Source organism: Zophobas morio, unplaced genomic scaffold (genome assembly GCF_036711695.1).
Source record: "Zophobas morio isolate AGI-343-1 ecotype UQ-CSIRO unplaced genomic scaffold, CSIRO_AGI_Zmor_V1 ptg000099l, whole genome shotgun sequence".
NCBI lineage: Eukaryota > Metazoa > Arthropoda > Insecta > Coleoptera > Tenebrionidae > Zophobas > Zophobas morio.
The window spans coordinates 102,439-123,887 of NW_026972204.1; the positions used below are offsets into that span (position 1 = coordinate 102,439).

At 34.3% G+C, this 21,449-nt stretch overlaps 1 protein-coding gene across 2 annotated transcripts; it reads right to left on the bottom strand.

Moving 5' to 3' along the window:
* Positions 1-14,299: 14,299 nt before the first annotated feature.
* LOC135144430 (pre-mRNA-splicing factor 18-like) lies at positions 14,300-16,598 on the bottom strand. 2 transcript variants are annotated; one of them, XM_064076472.1, is made up of 10 exons: positions 16,236-16,598; positions 16,064-16,181; positions 15,931-16,010; positions 15,709-15,861; positions 15,460-15,553; positions 15,270-15,370; positions 14,912-15,010; positions 14,780-14,857; positions 14,515-14,620; positions 14,300-14,457 (listed from the first exon to the last, which is right to left on the bottom strand). In XM_064076472.1, the coding sequence occupies exons 1-9, from the start codon at positions 16,566-16,568 to the stop codon at positions 14,516-14,518; spliced, it is 1,161 nt and encodes a 386-aa protein (XP_063932542.1). In that variant the 5' UTR covers positions 16,569-16,598; the 3' UTR covers positions 14,300-14,457; position 14,515. The 2 variants fall into 2 exon arrangements, with proteins under 2 accessions (XP_063932542.1, XP_063932543.1); XM_064076473.1 differs by having other exon boundaries at positions 14,300-14,462.
* Between the last annotated feature and the right edge of the window lie 4,851 nt (positions 16,599-21,449).

Here is a 21,449-nt window from a genome sequence, read left to right on the forward strand (position 1 = left end):
TTATTAAGTTCAGCAAAAAATTTTTATTGTTTCCTTTTTAGTAGTAAAATGAAGATGTAACCTGTGGAAATAACACCTTGACTGTTTTAGTGTTAAATAGTAAGGAGTGCGAACGCCCAATTTAATAATATGCAGGGTTTCTTCTCACAATATGATAATATTTTGTTAAGTAATCATTTTCTTATTTTACTACAGTTGCTTTAGAGTAAACGGTTAAATAAAGGTATAAAAAGCAGATATATATCTACTTTTTAAATATTTTTAAAGAACCAGACTTCTTAAAAAAAGTTTTAAAACCCTTTTTCTCCGTCTTTTCTTCCTCCTTTGAATGCCTTCGGCTATTTTTTTCTTGAACTTCTGTACTATTTGATGGGTTATCAGAAGGTTTTGTAGGTTTATAAGCTGAAAATTGCGTGTTGTTATCGTTGCTGTTGTCAGTTGGATGCTCTGCTTTTTTTTTCACTGTAGTTTCGGAAATCACGGTTGGCCTATACGGGGGGACTTGCGAAGCTCTTCTAATTGGATTTGACTTTTCACTTGATTGAATATCTTTATCTTTATTAATAGTGTAAGCTGTATAATCAAGAAGAATATATATTTAAATATCATATTTTTCCATAATTTAATCTAATAAACTATTTAAAAAAGTCGGAAGCAAAACTACCTTCAATCCTATTGCTTAAATAAAAATCTTCAATAACGTTTCCCCCCTCTGGCTTAGAGGTCTGGCATTGTTCACGTTCTTATATTAAAAAATTATTTAGTTCAACTGGAATGTATGAAAACTTTTAATACTTTTTCCTAAAAAGTTCAAGCGCAGGAAGTTGGGAGCAAGGAGTGAATTGTGAACTATTTCACTTACCACTTTCTTAATTGCTGGAAGCATATGGTTATAGTTCTTTTCATCATTAAATGTAGTCAAGGACACTATTAGCAAACGTGTTATTAGACAAGGAAGAGGATAGCATGTGTAACGTCAACACTGAATATAAAAGTGTTTACCATCGTACGTTGGAGGTTCAAAGAGTTGTATATAAAGGTATAAACATCTTGGAGCTTTGAGAGCGTCCAACTTGGCTTGTGCTCTTAATTTACCCTTCAGTATGAAATTTTTAAGCTCAACGGAAATTTGAGTCTTATCTGTAGGTGAAGTGTTAACACATTTATTTACTAATCGTAAGTAATATATAACAACACACCTTCTGTTTGAAACTTTAAAAGCACAGAAAATTTAGAGTTGCCTTTAAAGGACATTTCCACAGTAAGAAGTTCCTCTACCTCCTCATCCTCTACTTCAATTTGCGTAAGTTCATAATTAGTTTTCTCGACTTTGAGGAAGCTTAATTCCAGTTCTTTCTGTTTGAAGAAAAAGCTTAAATGAATTGCTAAATAGGCTGGCATAAATATTCTCCACCACTTCTTTCGTTTGGTGTTGCTCGAGTATAAGATTTACATGCTTAAATAGCATGTCTTCAAACATATTATAATATTTTTTTGATATAATTTTGAGTGCACGGTGCAATTCGCTTTCTCTTCATTAAAGGTGTATATAATAAGAGATGTTAAGGTGAAAAAATTTTTATTAAAAAATTTACACATATTAATATAAATCACCGGGTTTTATTAGAGCCCGTCATATTACTGTGTAAAAAAAAGGTCACGACAGCAATTAAAATTGTATGGATAAAAGAAAGTTTCATATAGCCCGTTATGTAGCTTAAGAAAATCCCAAGGCTAACAATGACTTTGGGTCTCAGTACAAAATGTACTGAGTAGTCTGTAAATTTAAATTACATAAAACATGATAACAATAAGAGATTGAAGTAAATTTTTTTTATCGAAATAGTAAATTAGGTCTTAACTTATTATTGATTAATTTACTATAATATTATAGCTTTAATAGTTTGCGCTTAGAGGAAGCACAGCTATTGCACTAACCTTTTAAATGCTGTTCCATTTCTCTTGCAGAATTTACAATAACTGTTATTTTGACTAAATTAATAATACTTTACTAACTCATAGTTTAATTTTAATTTACTATTTCCTATTACTTTTTATAATGTACACTTTAAGTTAAATTAGTTTTATCAGCTTTAATGGAAATGACTGTGGTTTTATAGCCAATTAATAGCCATAATAATTTTAGTATAAGCTATATTTAGAGTTTAAGATATCCAATACGAATATATCAAAGGTTACCATTTTAAGGCTACGATTACAGCACAAGTAAAGTAACAGTACGTGCTCGCATGACCAAGTTCTCCTAAAATCACTTAAATATTACAAATTTTTTCATTTTAATTCTAACAAAGTAGAGCAGGTTGTAATAAATATAAATTTAATTAACAGTTTAGAGTTAGCAAAATTATAGTATTGTGTTAAAATTTATAAAAATCAATTCGTCACGATGATATAGTAACCTGACTGCAAACAAAAAGAGCTTAGTTGGCAGCTTAAGTTTTTTAACAACTTTGACTAATTATGAAAGGGAACTACGGGCCACGTCTTTTTAACTCCTATCCGCTTCCTTGCAAGAGAGGGTGCACATACACAATGTACTTTCAAGAGGGCAAGGTGAAGTTCAGCAAAATCGTAAATTAATAATAATTTATTGGAGATAAAGGCCCTCTCAGCGCGAAGGATGGACAACTGTAATTGAAACAAAGTCACATTCTGTAATCTGAAATTGATTTTTAGCTTAAATATCTAAAAATATTTTATAAATATTTATAGGTACAGAACTTTTCACTTTTGTAATATTATTGTAAAAACATTTTCTTTAATTAACTGATAAACAGAGGTGATGGTCATGTTTGTCCCTTCTAAGTTGCCTACATTGTTTTGCGGAAAAAATCTTTATCGCTACATGGTACGAACTTTCCTTGGTGCTCAAAGGTAAACATTTTGGTGTAATAATGGAAAACAAACTGGCATTAGCGAAATTTATTAATTATATCCAATCAGCAAAAGTTATTTTTTTTTTATTTTTTAAAAGAAGTTGATAAAATAAAAGAAAAATTCATTCTATTTCACCTACACTAAAGGCCTAGATTAAGGGTTAAGAGAGCCATTTCGTTAGCTTTAGATTAAAAAGTTTATTTAATAGTAAATTAAAATAAAGATAAAAATATTTAAATGTTGTATAACTGATTACTTTTCTAAAAAGCTAGATAATGGACGCTTTCATAGAATGACCAAAAATTACTGAGTACTGGTAAACTCAAGTCTAAGGCATAGGTCCTTTAATTTGTTAGATAATTCATTACGATCTACGTGAGGTGGGTGCTTAAAAAGGAACAAAAAACCCATGATGGCTTATAAATAACATTAGTAAGGCCCCACATAAGTTAATATTTTTCTTTTATTATACCCTTTTACTCATTATATTCGGCTTATTTTGAGGCTTAAAACCCTTATATTTTACTGGCGGCTTTGTTGAGAATTATTTTAGATAAAGATAAAAATTTTTCGAATAGCATGCCTCGTTTTATACGTTTAAATAATTGTGTTTAGTTAGTTAATAAACTATTTAATAAAACCATTGCAGCGCATTGTCTCGGTAAGGAAGTACTTTTTTCCTACTGTTAAAATACAGTGTTCGGGGTTTTTTTATACCTAAGTCTAAGTGGATGATATCACTTTAATCATAAGACCTTTGACCGCAAATTAGTTGTATTCGTAGGATTTTCGAATGAATTTAGCATCAAAGTTTGCTGGTACTTGGAGAATAACTAGGCTTCTAATATATATTTAAATTAGTATTGTAGTTTAGTTGGTAAACCTTCGAAGGAAAAAGCTCGTTCGACTTTGCATAATCTTAAGGAATGTCCGATCGGGTTTTAAGGTTATTCCTAGTAGAAAAAAATCAAACCGACTCAACTTGGTATTATCGTGGGTAACAACCTAGATTACTGTCTTCGTCATCTTTTTAAAAAACATGGTAAATAATTGTAAATAATAGGTAATAGCTTGAGGTAGACAATGCTGTTAATATGTTTTAGTTTATATGGTAAAACATCTAACAGGACAACACTTTAAATAAGCTAGCGTTTTTTATCTAAGTGGTAACGGTTAAATAGTTCCAATGAGGCAATTTTCAATAGCTTTTAGCATAATAGTAGAGTGAGGAACGGCAGTGGTAGGAACTAAAGTACTTTAATCTTAAACTCGTAGTCTACTGGAGAAACCCTGCATTTCACAAAGTGAAGAGGAGAGTTTGAGATATCTAGAGTCCTAATTAAATAACAAAACTAAAAAATAGCTTCTTCAAAGTTGGCCTACCTACTGCGATACCTTGAGTTTTTTCCCTTGGCTTTCGTTTGAATAAGTACCTCTAGAGTTCACTGTGGTAAACATAGCATCGTACGAGAGTACGAGGGCAAGCCAGTGAGGATATTTTGACTAGCTGTGTTGTAGGACACGTTGGGAACATTTTAGATGCAGGATGCTTCAACAATACTACTTGTATCGATTAAAGGTGCTTGTAGTAGTAATATTTTCTTCCCACGAAAAATCTGCTTGTATTCTAGTATTAGTGTTTTACTGAATTTTTCCTATTTCAAACGTACGTATATTATTTCTTAATTAGTGTCTCTGGCTCGCGGTTCTATAGCCATATTGTTAAACTAAGGGCTCCCAATAACTACTGGTTTTTTCTTGGAAATTTACACTTGCGATAAAGTACTAAATGTTATATAGTAGAGAGAGTAATGTTATACCCATTACTAAAGGTTTACTTTAAGGAGAAACTGAACCTCGAATCAATTTGTTTTGAAAAGGTGTTACCATTTTACAACAGAAGGACTAGCTAACCCTTTAGAAAGGTTAATTAGCTTGTTTTGGAGGTTTAAAATCGTACGTACTGCCATATAGAAATTATTAGTGTTAAAGATTCAAACTTTTGTAATTACTTTAAAAAGTAGTGCCTTATCCCTAGTGTAACTCCTTTAAAAACTAAGATAGTGCACATGCAATATAGGACAACCTGTAACAACAAGGCCTGTAGCTTTCTTTTATCTTAACATGTGCTGTTATGGTACTACATTATGAGGCCTTTTCATAGTTAGTAGGAAGAAGTTACAAATTTAGGTGAATATAACTATTTAATGAAGAGGAAACGGCCCAACGGCCCTCTAGGTCAGGTTTAGGTTACCTTGGGTAGACTCAGACATTATTGAACTATTTTGATCGATGCTTGAGTTGTATATGACTACAGATGAATTTGGGTTAAGGTCCTTTTTTCTTGGATCTGGAGGAGGCATCTTCTCCAGCATTGAAAGAGTGCTTTCTTCCTATAACCTAGGTTGTAGATTAACTGCTAAAACATGGGGAAGCTGGTTCAAACCTAGCTAACACCATTTATTTACTAGCTTTGTTAAGTAATCTCTCTAGTAAATACCATCATTTGTTTATTACTAAAATAGGGTTTTTTGAGTAACTGACCTCTATAAGGCCTGTGCAGAGAGTAGGCAAAACCATCTTTCCTACGTTGCTGCCATTCTTCTGCGCTGAGCACCTTTGCCCTGCTTATCTGAGCTCGGGTCATTCTTAACATCTATGTTACTTAGGCGTCATTAAGCGTAATTCCTAAAAGCCTGGGGTTGTACTATTGTACCTATTTCTCTCAAACAAAAGGTGAAAAGATTAGTAATACCTCTCATATTCAATAATTAAATTCAACTTTAATACGACGCGAGTGGGGTACTAGGAAATGATTTATATAATATTCTATTAAAACTAGTGGCATAAGGAACAGCCATTATTTTATTGTATAGATTGATTACTCATTAAAGAAAAAGTGCTCTTTTTGTTATTCAATACAACTTTTGAATTCTTTCTTCCTTTTTTGGGTAATAACACCATTATCCCTTCTAAAGGAGGTCCTTTACATAATTAACTTCTTCAAAAACCCGTAGAAAAGATAAAAATATAAACCCTCGTCCTCGTTTTTTCCCAATTCTTTGGAGCTTAGAAAATTCACTCTGACTGTGACAACCGCGAGGTACGCGTCAGCGATTCTTTAAAGGAAGAGGAATGTCAACGATGTAGATTGGCTTATTAATGATAGGACTGCGTAGCTCTTAATTGGGTGGTTGCAATCGACTGTTAACTAATGACTAATTACTTCTAGCCTTCGCTTTCGTAAGTACAATATTTAGCGGAGTAACGATTGCTCCTTGGGGCCAGTCCTTATCGTAAAGCGGTCAAAAAAGATAGGCCTTATACGCCTACCTTGACTGGTATCCCTTGGGGTTTCCTTCGGGTTAAAATTACGATTTAGGATTGCTAAATTGGTGCCATCCAGAGATAAGATGGCGTGCAAATGTCGGCTTATCCATTGCGGATCATGTCACCCTCTACGACTCCGAGGCGTCAGCGGCGATAATCCAGCAAACTCTCCGTCTTGTTTATAAAATTATGATAAGATATGGCCAGAACCTGATTTGATACTTAAACTCATTTCTGACGATCCTTATTAGTAAAGTACCTTTCAGCTTCAGTATTTTGGCTAAAACCAAATTATCGTGATTATGGTACCTACCTGGGGTATTCTCTGAGCTCAGTATGCACGTTACTCTGAAAAGTTAAAGGACGTACCAAACTAAGTTTTTCGTATTGAAAGATAGGCTTTTCAAATTGGTAAAACCACTATGATAACTTAAGCCCTTTGGCAGATGTTATCTCCCCCCATCGAATGGCGTACTTAATCGTCAGTAGCATACTTTGGACTGGCGTCTTTGTGCTCGCCGACTAGACTCGCACAGTCTCCCTGGGATGGCATCCGGAGAGGTGAGAATATTTAAGCAGAGAGACTAACTTTTTTTCACCCTCAGCTGCTAGATTGGTGTTTCCGCGAGGCATATTGGCTTTGCATGTGAAAGTCATCTCTTCCCAAAGGTAAGTAAGCAGAGCTTGGCAACCCTTGCATAACACCGTTGCAAGACTTAATAAGCAGATCTCCACGATGGTCTTCCGTGCAATTAGCAAAGAATGGAAGTGAAGGTCATGTCTAAGTCATATGATGAGTAATGTTAATAACACTATGTTCCATTCCTGGGCTCTTAGTGTAGTTTCATACCAACCTAGTTGGACGGGCTAAATCTATCAAAATGTATTGGAAAATAGTATATTTTGATAAGGAGAGGTATAGGATAAAGCTAGTGTTAGAAAATAGTAACAAGAGCAGCCTAGCTAATCATGCTTTTTGCTAATCTAGTAATTAGAATTATTACTCAGTATATAGATATTCGCGCCGCTCTTCGAGTTTGTAAATTGACTAAAAAATATAAAGTTTTTTCTTTAGAGTTAAATATAAATTATTTTGCATGAAAATTTTTTTAAAAATTAAAGTTTTTTGGGTTTATTAGCTCAATGTAAGTAGAACTGACTGGGATTCATAACGTAACTAAAAAAATTTTGTTTTTTATATTTATAACCTTTTTACTTTTTATTGACCAGTATAAAATATATATTTTTTTTAATAAGATAAGCAAGCAGGTGAAGCTCCCCCCTTAACAATGTTTTTAACACGCTTAATTATTTTCTTTAATATTAATTTGATACTTCGGTACATTTTAAGTTAAAAAAACGTTTATATCACATAAATTTTCAGCTTAATGTTGATTACTCAATCCCCACCACCTAGTAATTTTTTGGCTACTAAAAATTGAATTATAACATGGACGCGCTCCTTTACTTAAACAACAGAACTTGTACTATTTAAACGAAAATATTGACAGTCTATTAAAATTGTGTTAAGGATTGATATTTCTGCTTTAAACTCTCTTTTGACGTTTTACGAATCCATTTACAGTCTTAAAGAAAACATTATACGTAAAACCTTGTTGCCCACAACCTAGCTTTATTTTTTTCGCGCCACGGGAGGAAAAACCCACTTCGGCTGGTTTAATTATAAAATTTTTCCCTGTAGGAAACACAATTGAGTCGCAGATAGAGAGCTAGATAACTCCATTGTTGCCAGCGTGGATAAGCTTCAGAACATCGTCTTACCCAATTGTGCAGGTAATTACGCGGTGTCACCTACGAAGCCACCCCCCGTATAGCTACCGCCTTCTAGGGCTAAACGGACCGTTCCGGCTTTAGAATGGAGCCACAACCTAGCAAAAGCCCTAAAAAATTTAAATAAACAGTGCAACCAGAAAGCACTAAATTTTACTATCCAATTGAAATAAGTTTGAAAAACTTTGTTTAATGTATATGTTAATTGGATCTCTTTTAGATTTAAAGGGAGAAAACGAGCGATTAGGTTTCGTTGGGGTGCACCTAGCATTTAGAACACGTAGATCCAAATTACTACTCTAGTAATTTTATATTAATGTGTTTTGAGGTATATTTATTATCAGAATTAAAAAATTTTTATAAGTAGCTCTCACTCTTCTTTTTTCTCTTTCTCTGTGGAACAAGTTAACAATCATGCTTTTTTAGAACTTTTGTTCCTTGAAATTACTACTTCAGATTTTTTGAATATTTATTATGTGCAAGTCTAGTAGAGGCTGGGCATAGGTGCTTCGTAATTACTTAGCATGTATGCTGTTACAACTAAATTCTGGTTGTACTTTAAGCTAAAAATGTTAAAAAATTGATATTAAAAAGTAGTACACATAACATCAAAGTAAAGCTCAAAAAAAATAGTTAAATAATGAAGCTTATTAAGTTCTACGAAACAAGAAGTAGAACCTTGCGTAAAATGACTAAATAAATCTACATTAGCTGGTTAGCCGTCGCCAAAGGATCTTACAGATAGGTACTAATAGAAGTGTTGTTTAGTAGTATGTATTATATAAGTCCGAAAAAAAAAGACCGCATCGAAAAAGTATTCACCTTTTCCTTTGAAGAAAAAGGAATTCAAAATTAACCCTAATTTTAGTTACAACTGTTTCTCACAAATCATTGAAAAAGAGCATAGGTTTTAGCTGCGAGAAAGCTGGACGCTATGTAATAAAAGTGGAGGGCTTACTTGAAAATTTACCCTAAAGGTTTTAGTCAAGCACGCGTTATATATCAATCAAGTTAAGAGAGTCTAACTTTAATTTTACAGGAGTTTTTAAACATTACATTTTTTCACTATTACACAATTATTTCGCCCAATCAGCTTGCTCTCGGAGTGAATGAAAACTGTCAAAGTTTTGAGCTGACCTGACGATTAAAAGCATTCGTTGCCGGAATTTCATGCGCGGTCATTTCGCAACGCATCACCTACTGAATCTCGTTAAACGATAAACTTGTGGCTTTTGTTAAATTTCTCATCGCTTCAAAAAGTGGAAGTCCTACCTACGGTGGGGAGATATTCATGAAATAAGAAATCAAGTTTTAACAACTTTTTTTAAAAGAAAGAGGTGCCCGCTTTTTAGTCGTAAAAAAGGCCTTCGTTTGGCACAAAAATTTCCTTTATAACCTACAAATATAGCGTGTCTCAGAAACCCATAAGAACTATGATTCCGTTGTTAAGCGGCCGTGCTTCTTGCCTTCCATTCAGCACTACCCTAAGCCACCTTCGATTTCTAAAATTGTTTCATGGGGTTCCTGGTGTCCTGCAAAATTGTTTCAATGTTTTGCATTTTATCATTTAATATAGAATAACTTTCCAATAACGTAATGGATTTTACTATAAAATTTATTCACAGTAAAAATGCTCTAGCTACATTTTTTAATACTTGATCTTAAATTGGCTTAATATTCGTAAAGATATGAGCTTTCCATTCTGATTGTACACGCGTCCAAAGCTCGTTTAAGTTAGCAGGAGCTCAATCTTATGGCCCCAATTTTCTCTTAAAGATTCCCATGCATGCCCAACTGGAAGGAGATCAGGAGATTGCGGAGACCAGTCTAGCACTTGGAAAGACAGTAATTGGAGCCAAGTCAGAACCAATAGTGCAGTGTGACATTATGCATATCCTGCTTGAAAATCATTTCACCAAGACCAAGGTCATACCAGTCGCATGTCCTGGGTAGGTCATTCTTTATATTGTCTTAATACGTGCTTGTGGTGATGCTCCTGTCACTTTTATCAAATATCTGACCCCTTAGACGTTATACAAGATCAAATCATAATCGATCCTCCCCCATGTTTATTACATTTGCACCACCCGGTGATCAAATATTCGATTATCGCCGGATCGCTACCCTCACCACCTAATACCATCTGAACCATATCAATTGATCTTGATCTTGTCCGAAAAAATTACTTTATTCCAGTCAGAAATGGATCCGTTTTCGTACTTCTTCCCAAACTCAAATCTTGGTCGCTTGTGACGTTCTGCCAAAGTAAGTTTAATTAACTTTTTTTCCTCATAAAGACCAGCAGAATGCAATTATCTCGATACGTTCGACTTTGAAACTGGTCTACCTAACGTTGTTTCTATGATATATGAAGTTTTTTTGTTTCTGTGTAGGTTTAATTGCACCCAGTGTCACTTCTCGTACAAGTTGAGATCCCAATTTTTCAAGATCTTTGGACGCCCAGGTTCATTGCAAGGACGATTTGGGTCATATTGAGCTTTGATCTGGAATCTTGTGGCCTTACTGAGACCACATTCACGAGCGATCACAGAATAGGGCTTGCCTTGATCTAAAAGACATTTTACATCATTTTCTTTATCAATTGAAAGTTTACTACGCATTATTAAATTAAAGTCTCTAAATAAGCTATCCTTTATAATCACTCAAACGCTTTAAAGAAACCCTCTATGATGGAGCGATCATGAAAATTTCGTATAAAGCTTGTAACAAATTTTGCACGAAGGGGGCCACGTGCAAAATCCTTTCAATCAACATTTAAACTTTAAAAGAGTTATAAGGACTTAAGTAAGGAAGCAGTTCCTCTAATACAAACTACAATAAATAGATCTCAATCTAAACTTATATATATATAAGGGAGGTCAATATAACCAAATATTAATTAAAGCGTTATAGAATTTTTATGGAAAAAAAAAAATTTAAAACATAGAAACACTTTTAAACGATAGTGTATTTGTGCTATACATATTTGACCTCTTAACCCCCGCGGCACTCACGCACATAGCATTTTACACCGACGATAGAAGTTTATCAACCTAATTTAGTCTCAGCAGCCACTCCCGCCAACTGTATTAACAATATAGCGTATAAAATAAACAAAGTACTTTTAATCTCAAAAAAGCCCACGGCGCTTTCTTTAAGGTTTCCTAACAAAGTATTATTTAACCAAACTTTCGTGACGGCAACACAGCGCACTTTTTATGATAAAGTTCAATGCAATAACGGAAGCGCTTCAAACGCTATTTGCGCAAAAAGCAAAACGATTTTAGCAATAAGTTGCACTTATACTTAAGTGTACTCAACCTGCAATCCTAATTTCATTATTGGATATAACCTGTGTACCTCTTTTTATTTTTATTAGTCTCACAATAAGCTCTCACTTTTTTTAACATAGTTCACTTTGGACAAGCTTACACTTTTAAATAACTTCAATAAAATTCTAAAGATGTTGAGCTCCTCTTGCTAGGGAGTCGAGCTACAAGAAACATATACTAATCTGCTCAAATTATTTAAAAATTTTTTCCCAGAATTAATGGATCTAAAGTTAATATAAAAGGGCCTCGAAAAATTGTTTCTATTAAATTTAAAAACTAAAGACTTAAGGTACCTTCCGAAAATACCTTTTCAACAATTAATAATACTGTTTCTTTCTTTACCCTTTAACGAACCTGAAACTCTAATAAAAGTCATAGATAAAAGCAAATTGATTAAACTACCCTTAAATTAGTAATAATTTGAAAAAAGACACTAAAGAGTGATAGTAATAGTAATAATAGTAAAGCCCTGTCCAAACGCTAACGGCCGAATCTCGAAACTATATACCGATGAGAGCCAACTAAGCGTTCGTAGGACCCCAGTAACTAAAGTGCATGAAGAAGGCTGAAATCGCAGTTTTGAAAATATTTATCTTGCAACGTCAAATTGAGGTTTATACAAACTTCTGTCGGACCAAATGCAAGTTCTGCCCGCGCTGGGAGACGGGAAGGAGGCCGAGAACACTTACTTGGACCTGCTGACCTTGCTAAATTCTTCGAGTTTCTTGTGGCAACCCTTATAAGTTTTTTGGGGCCACAAACGATACCTACCCTACTCGACGTTGTCATTGTCAAAATCGAGGGCGCTGGGTCATGTCGTACCCCACCGTCACAATGACACGTAACGTTAAGCACCATCCTAAATGTCCGCCTAATAAAATGAAGATCTCTATATGCGAGTGTTGACGCACGACGCCCTGAAGACATGTCAACGTGCAATCGGCTTTACCAATCCACCAGAGAAGAACTGTTAGCACAACAAAATTGTTAATAGGATATAAAGTTATGCCATATCTCTGAAGCTTGCCATCACAAGCGGGTCTCTTTCTGACAATTTATTAAGAAATACAGAAACATGTCGCGTCTACCCCTACCCTGTCTAGAGAGGACGACTTACGTCAAAAGCCGAGTTGCTGACCACCTCGCTGCTCAGTGTTCTTTTTGAGTCGAAACAGTTAACACAATTCAAAGTTAGAAGAGTATTAAAGCTCTTTCGAAACGTAAGACAAAAATTTATGATGGCGGCTAAACAGTTAAGTTTACTCGACGGAGAACATTATCTCTATCCCGTGGCGATAGAGGGCAACTACTGTTGTAATGCTCCCGAAAACCCCACAACCAACCTTTCGGGGTCTATCAGCCTTCTATAGTAAAGTTGCGCCGCTTGAAAGAGTTCGATGATGCAAGCTGTGCTCTGCCAGGGTTTAATGACTTGACAGCTCTTCTGCCTGTCGGAAAGGAGGACTCGTGCTTTTAATTTCAAGAAGGCAATAGGCGTCGTCTTTCCGAGGCCAAGAGCTTTTGGCCGAGTTTTTTATAGCAAAAGTTTTCTTTACTTATTGGGCACTATAGCCCTCCCTATGGCTCTTTTTGACGTGCCCAAACCCTACTTTGAGGACAGCATAATAAATAACGTATGGGCGAGCGCACTCATTCAAAAACTACTTACCCGTTAGGATCTGTTCCATTACCCTTGCTCCTGGTGCGCAGGTAATACAGCGATTTAGTCCTTAGCGTCTGCAGCACTACCTTCGCAGACTGATGTCATCCACCCCTGGCCCTTAAAGGCAAATAATCCCTTGGCCTCTACAAAATAGTATTTGGGGTTATCCTCTCACCCAAGTTTTCATAACGCAGCTCAAACTCAATACTTCTAAATTGTGCCAAAAACAAATTCTCGTTAAGCAGCAAGTCACGTTTGTATATGTTGTGTACCCGGCCAAGCCTAACATACGCGGTTTCCGCCTGAGTCTACAACTTACCGACCAAAGCCTCCTCTCTTTATTCCCGACAAATAATGTTGCTACGCATCATAACGGATGCAGTATGGTTTGTTAAAACGATGCTTCACATCAAGACCTCCCAGCTTCCGTTATTTCAACGAAAGGCTATTATTAGCACCTATGAATGGCTTACCAGCACACCAACTGAAAATTCTGGCCAAAGACAGTTACTACGAACCATTAGAGGGCGCGCACTATCGTTATCTAATTTGCACGCTACCGCCATGTTGCGCATTTGTAATTCAGTGTTTTCCGGCTCTATGAAGCATTAAAATATACCATTAGTAATAATAATAATAAAAGTAATATGTACGACCCAGTACACCATAAACTTCACCTGCTAAGGCATACGATAGCCAGCTAAAATAGTAATCCTGCAGGTATAGCAAAACAAACTGCAACGACCCTGATTGTAATGCTGTACTTTTGTGCACAAGAAAAGTTCGCATGGCTTGTGCTATAAAACTTTTTATAAAACGAAGCAATCACTGCTTTAGGGCGCGTTAGAGACGCAATGAAACCACCGCAGTTACTAAAAATTCATCTATAGGCGCGAACAGTATGCTTTAAGCACAGTTCTCCTTTTTTTATTGTTGAATTTAGACTAATAACTAGAGCTCGTTGCACGATCAACGTTTAGGTTATTATTATTGCCAAGGAAGAGATGCTAGTAATCTTAAAAGGCATCTGTTAAGTTACTGGACAATACGATACTTAAGCAGTATTACTCAGCTGACTCAAACGTAGATCGGAATCATTTAAAAAAAGCTCTTAAACAAAGTGACTTCAGGACAACATTAAACGGCACGAAAATTTAAAAGGCGCGACAGGCATAGAGTATCCACGAGAGAAACAGCGCAAGACAATTAAAAAAGTAAACTGAAGAATAATCTTTGTCAACGTACCAATCTTTATTAACTATTATAGTTTTTTAACCAACCTATACACAACATTGCATACTCCCAAAAAAAAACTATCTGAAGTAGAGTTGCACTTCCAATATAATCTTAAGCTATGAGATTCAAATTCTTCATTTTGGGGCTGTCACAAATTAAATTCCGGTGTAAACTTGTTTTTCCTTAACATCTTCAGCCAACCTTAAACTTTACTAAAGCTTTTAATAAATGAACCGAGTAGACAAAAGTAAATGATAAAAAAACCTTATAAACTGCTGACATGTAGCGAATGAAGCATCTTGGAGGGATCCGTAGGAAACTTTTTGGCACAAAAGGTCACTAACCTTTTAAATGCTTGAATATATTTCCTCTTGAAAATTTAAAAATAATAATCAGCAACACGAAAAATTAATTTTTTTAAATAAAAATATTATAATAATAGTATAATTATTGAGGCGTAATAAATAAATAAAAAAGTATATAAACCCCAAATTTATATACAGCGAAGGCTAACAAAATAATAAAGCACCTGCTCTTCATCATTCAAAACATGAGCTACTTTACCAGAAAAGATTTTCTCACGTCCTGTTCTGGCGTGGATTCCGACCTTTTAATTAAAATTTAATAAAAAGGAATTTTTTTTTAAAAAAAAGGGAGAAACCATCGTCACGCCTATGGGCCACGCGGCGTTCCCGATGGACAATTTCATGTAAAGCTCATCCGCTTCAATGTATTCTCTTTTAAGGCAACAAGTGACAATCTTTGCCACAAATTAAAAACTGTGAGCATTAAAGGAATCTTTAACTTTGCACACACAACACAATTTTCTTAATATTATATCCTCAACTTATAACTACCCTATAATAGAGAATCTACTTAAATCTTACAAGTACTTCCATTTCTATAAATTTTATAGGCGTACGACTAAAATCTTTTAAAAATAAAATAAACTTAAGAATTTATTTAGAAAGCTGATAAACAGAGAGATCGGTATATATAATTTAAGGCCGGCTGCCTACCTGAGAAAAGAAGAAAGCCATATCCTCGTCAAGCGTCCGCAGCTGTAACTTTTCCATTAGCGGTTGCAAGTAAGCTTTAGTCTGGTTGTATTTTGCAAGTTCTGAAATATAAAGAAGTTTAAAAGTCTAGAAAATAAATTTAAAAACCTCTATAAAAACAGGATTAATAGAATATAAAACTTTTTCAAACCATCAACTTCAGTCTTTTCGCTTTTTTGTTTTTTTTCATAAGAAGAGGATTCTCTAGAACTCTCAAGATCAGATCCCCACAGAAGAAGTATATACTAAAGTTAATAATTTAATGTAGTCAAACCGTAGAGCTAAAATAAACTGAACATACAAATTAAATAGATTGAGAAGTTAATGTGGATAAATATAAAAAAAAAAGTTCTCTAATTTCAATATTTATAAATATATTAGAATTTCTTATTATTAAAACCTGAACAAACTTGAGGGTAAATTCTTGATTGATAAAATAATCATTTTTTCCGGCTTTGCCTATTAATTCCAATAGTTCACCTTTGGTAAGGTCTATGACCATCTTAACTTCTTTTCTTTTTTTTTCTTTTTCCTTAGCAAGTTGTTGAGGGTCCTAGGAAGTTTTTTTAATCGTAAAGTATATACAAATAAAAAAAATTCTTATAAGAAAACTAAAAAAAACCTGTCCCGAAAGATTTAAAATTTCGTCTAAAAACTTTTGCTGAGCTTCATCTTCAGCTAACATTAAGTCATTCCTCAAACCTACACAGAGCCTAATAAGGCAATGATAAAACAATTAAAAGGAAATTCCGAACCTACTTCTTCGGACTCGTGAGTCTTTATGTACTGTAAGCGCTTTAATCTTGCCTCGTCACTTTCTCCAAATAAGCGAATAGGTTCGTTCCTGTCCCGAAGTTGCTTCATAACTTCGATCTAAAGTAACATATCTGCAAGTAAAGAAAATAAAAACTCCAAAAAAGGGGTAACCTCTGAAATTTTCAATTTTTTCTTCAATAATTCCGTACTTGCTGAAGGGGAATTCACTAAACTGTCTTTATCTTTAATATTTTTGCCATCTTCAGAAGACTGTAAAGTTTCTTCACCTTGTTGGCTTTCTGTATTATCCGGTAGTAACTCTGTTCTCACTGATCGCTTAGCTAATTTATTTATTTCAAGAGAACGCTCTTTTGTAGCTGGTCTCTTATATTTATTTCTTATGTATTCCCCTTGTTTTATATAAGAGCCCGAGGTGGACTTAAGCAAGTCTAGCTCAGATTTACTTTTTAAAAGCTCAGCCTGCAAAACAGAAGTGAATCCCATCTCTTAAGCTAACAAAGGAAACCACAGCGGTTCACCCCTAAAAATTGAAAGTAATTTTCTTATCCTACGAAACACTGAAAAAACATGCCCATTTTAATACTTACCAGCAACTAATTGCTTGCTCATAAAAAAACCAAGGTACCTTACGCATGCCCTTTTGTATATGATTATTAAGCGCTAATAGTACGCAACATATAAGTTATTATTCTATCTTGTTATTCATTTAGCTTAATCTCTATGTTTCTAATAATTCAATAGCACTTTATTTACGTGAAAGCGTGTCTGGGTTTAGGATACTTAGTTATATTCCTCATTTCAAATTTAGCTGAAAAGCTCACCAAGGGGTTGGTATGAGCACTAAACTTGTTCAAGATGGTTATGTACAAAGCTTTAATGTACTCTTTTATGGGTTCAATTTTTAAATCCATATGAAGTTGGGTTCTTAATTCATTAAGGGGTATTAGTGAACATCCCAACCCCATGCTTTGAAATTGCTCGATGAGTTTAGAGAGCAAGAACTTTATGCAGGGAAAGCTAAGTCTTAATAGGACGAATTATCGCTTTGTTTAATGATACCTTATTTTTAATTTGAATTTACTTTTTAGATAAAAACGAGAATATAGCGCTGCATCAGCCTTTTCGCTTTGTGTAGTATGTAATCTATATATTTCGCCCGTGTCAGTTTGTTGTCCATAATTTACTCCAAGATTTTTTTTTGCCTCAGAACACCAAGAAAGCTAAGAACCATGTAGCAACAAAATTTTGATAGGCGGTTTTTTTCGTTTAGAGACGAAAAGACACTTGGTCTTCTGTGAATAAATTTTTAACTTCCAACTATCTTACCTTTCATAGGCCTTATAGACTGAAATATCAAATCGTGCCCAAAGTAATGAAGGAGATTTAGATATGAAATTAAGGCCACGCCATCGGCAGAAAGAGCAATGCTGGTATCCTTGATGACCGGAAGATCTGCCATATATATATATATATAGAAAATTAAAGGAGACAGCAAGGTGACTTGGGACACTCATTCTATTCATTTCTATGCAAGCCAGATAAGGATCGTTGCATTTAATACTCATAGAATTTCTTTTTTATAAGAAAACTTTCAATAAACTTAATCGTATCCAACGGGCACTTAAAACAATGAAGTTTGTACAAAAAGCTAGAATACCATACATTATCCAAGGCATTCCCCATGTTAAGAAGTACAAGGCCCGTTGCTTTTTTAAAGTTAAAGCATTAGGTAACTAATACGTAGTAGTAGTGTCGTAGAATTTTTATCTCTATAGCCATGCTGCTCAGGAGATAGCACATTATTTTGTAGTAGGAATTTCTTGTCTAAGCAAATTAACATTACAACTTTTCGAGAATTGAAAAACAAACTAATGGGGCGATAAGTACTAATTTCAAGTGATGGAGGAGCATACCTGGGAAGGTTACTACCACGTCGGTTTTCCATCTAACTGGCAAACACCTCATAGTAAAAGCCCAATTAAATATGCTGGTGATTCGCACCAACTAAGGTCTTAAATAGTTGAAAGCTTTGTTGGATATGTTATCCCCTCTAGCAGCTTTTCTGTCAATGAGGTCTTTTATAATGCCTTTTATTACTTCAATGGTTACAAAACTTGAAAAGTTACACTTCTCTTTAAGTAATAACTTTTCGACGTTATAATTGAGTCGTTTTCGTTTCCCGCGAGTATGGGTTGTACAATTCCGCTTAATATCTAGCAAATATTATTACTTTTCTTTATTTCCAGTGACCATGTAGCCCTCAAGCAGTATAGGTTGCAAATGTATATCTTTATATATTTAAGATAGAGCAAGAGGTCAATAATTCATAGACGATTTTGTCATAGAGTAAAATTTTACCTCCAAAGTAAAATTATAAAGTCCCCTAGTGCCTTATTAAGGCTCCGATTAAGTAAAAGAAAATATTTTTATTTTTGCGGATTAATAGTTCCATAAAATTTTCTTTTTTGACTTCGCCTCTTTGCAACAGAACTTTTATTAAATTATGTGTTATTAGGTAATATTTGTTAAACTGTTCGTTTAAAGCGTTCTCCATCTTAAGGGTTGCTGTTGTCCATTTAATCTACTTTATTAGAATTACATTTATACTCATTATTCATAATTCTTTCGTAATCACTCCAATGCATTCTGGAAGGTCATTTAATTGCATCGAACCATTAACAATTCTAAAACCACTAGTTTATGATCGGACGATAGTAATAGTTGTTAAATAGTAGTCAAAAGGTAACGATATATATAATATATCTGATGAGTGTCTAGTTGAATAATGTGTAGGATTCGAGGGCACCACTACAGATAAGTGGCTCCTAAACGCATACCTGTCTAAAAACCAGCCATTGGGATTTGCCTTTGTGCTGTTCCAAGCGGAATGTTTTAAAGTAAAATCCCCTGCTGCAATAGTTGTGCCACCAGTATTTTCAATTATCATCTCAAGTGATAAAAGTTAAATGCTTATCAGGAAGCTTATATACTGCAATTATGTCAGTTTTTTTGTGAGCAAACGATGTAAACAGATTTTTTAACAACTTCAATATGTCATCAAAATTATAGTTCAGCTCGGTGTTAGCCTCCTTTGCTGTTGTTTCTATCGTGACGATATGCGCGGTAATTTTTTAATATTAATATGTGACATTTTTAGATGAGTTCTATTAACTAGAGCAATATCAGTAACTCCTACCTTAACCTATTTGAAATTCTTACCTGCTCACATGTTTTTACCGTGTACACAACAGTGATTCCTTATAAACTCTACCGTGGATTTTCAAGGTTTTTTATTTGTAATTATCATTTATTTTTTCTCTTAGAATCTCGTAATCATTCATTAGTCCATGTTTTAGGCCTTTTCTACGTCTTATCATGGACACTTATTAATTATTAACCTTTTACCCTCTTGTGGAGTTTATTCCCTGGAAGGGGTTTTAGTTTACTAAGCTACCTTTCTTTCTTTCTTTCAATGAACTCACGGAATTCTCTCAATTTGTCGCAAATTCGTGAGCTTAACAGCACTGAGAGCTGAAAAGGTGAGAGCAAAAAGGCTGGAGTTTTATTATTTATTTATTTATAATTGAGAGTTCCTGTTTTCGGTCGAGTCAAAAAGCTTCGGACATTCGACCTCTTAATCAGGAGTGGTCGCAGACTTATTACTACATAGCTTTTAACCGAATTAGGTGTCATTATTTTCTTGACATTAACAAAGAAAAACCAGTGATAACGCTCGTCATGGGGGCGTTGATAACGTGCCCCGTCCTGAGGCTCTTATGTAAGTTCGTTCATCAGCAGACGATTAGTGTGGCCGGCTAGCCTGTCGTAAAGGGCATTGGGCATGGCGTTGAAAGACGCCGTCTAAAGGGGCCAGCTGAAAGTCCCGGTGAAGAGCTTCAACTCGCCAAAAACAGCATTTTGTTCTCTTGCACTTGAAGTGCCGAGGCTTTTGCAGTGGAGACGTAGCTCCAAGAAGTGACGCGTATGTCATTATTGACCGGAATTAAGACATATATCATTGCCGTTTGTTCGCAGAGAAAGCTTGCTCTTACCACATAGTATAGGGTAAAGCGCCTTAGTTGCTGTCTTGACCTTCGCCACTCCAGAGGGGAACCGCATAGTAAAGAGTATTATTTTATTATAGGCAGTTAAGCCGTTTATATATCTTAACAAAACTTAAAAAGCATTTTCATTATTGTATATCTGTTTATATTACATTTAAGATTCTTGCAATAAACTTGTTTAACTTGGTTCCGTTAAGAAGATGTGACAATAATTACCTTATTTGTACATAATAATATTTGTTCAGTGTAGTCTCTGCCACACTGTTTGAGAAAGCGTTTAGAATAAAAATATTAGTTTAGGTCGTTTTTTGTTGGTTTGCTTTTAAATTATTATTTCTGTGTGGTTTATTATTATTTGAGTATATGTAATTTTTATTAGCGTCTCTCTAATTAGTCTCCTTTTCTTCCAATGAGAGCGTAGCTCTAATCCAATCGGTTTTCTTATGATATTAAATTTCTGTTATAATAAAACTTACTTTTAAAATTGACCAAAAGCGTTCTTTGCTGATGTGTTGTATAAATGGAAGGCCCTGTTCTTTGATTATGTGTGTTTAGTCGAACATCAGAATTTTCACTTTTCAGGATAATATTTCTTTGCGTGTTTGATTGAATGTGACTCAATATAAATGTTTTTTTTTAATTTTTCGTTTTTCGTTGGTGCTTTTTGACGATTTTACTTATTCTATTTGGGAACATTTATATTTATCTAGTTAGAAAATATAACTTTGTTTAGTATTAAAAAAAAGTTAATTAACATAAGGCCTCAATATTCTTCATTTATTCTCAAGTTAATAAGGTCTTACAAATAACAGCTAATAAGTCTTTAGTTAACAACTGTTTTATAAGGCATTGAATTCTCTCAACTACTATGTTCTCTATAATAAGTAATATGGTTTAACAACGAGTTAATATGACGTATGTGATCATAGCGTTCCACTTTAAACGAATTAACTAACTATATCACACTATTTTTAAACTTTCAATTGGAACAAAAGCTTTCAAATAAAGCATTTAATGTTAGAAACAGTTTTTGTTGTCCTACAGTTTATATCTGTTACCGAAAAAGTGTGTTATAGGTATTAGATTATGTATCCTCAATACCAGGAAACATTTACGCAACTGTTAGAAAGAATTTGTGTACTTACAACCTTTCCAAGCTTCAATAACTTTTTCTATAGTAGGTTCACAGTGAATAATTAAGTATATATAATATACAAGATGGGCAAATTTAAAAACGTAGCTCGTTGTCTACAACAAGGGAAGACTGATTCTGTTTGCTTTATTCGTAACTTTTTTATTC

Coding starts and splice junctions, on each gene's coding strand:
- LOC135144430 (XM_064076472.1), bottom strand. CDS start 16,568: ATGGGATTCACTTCTGTTTTGCAGGCTGAGCTTTTAAAAAGTAAATCT. Junction 15,862..15,930: donor TTTTAAATCTTTCGGGACAG/GTTTTTTTTAGT, acceptor AAAACTTCCTAG/GACCCTCAACAACTTGCTAA. Junction 15,554..15,708: donor TTACCCTCAAGTTTGTTCAG/GTTTTAATAATA, acceptor TATTAACTTTAG/TATATACTTCTTCTGTGGGG.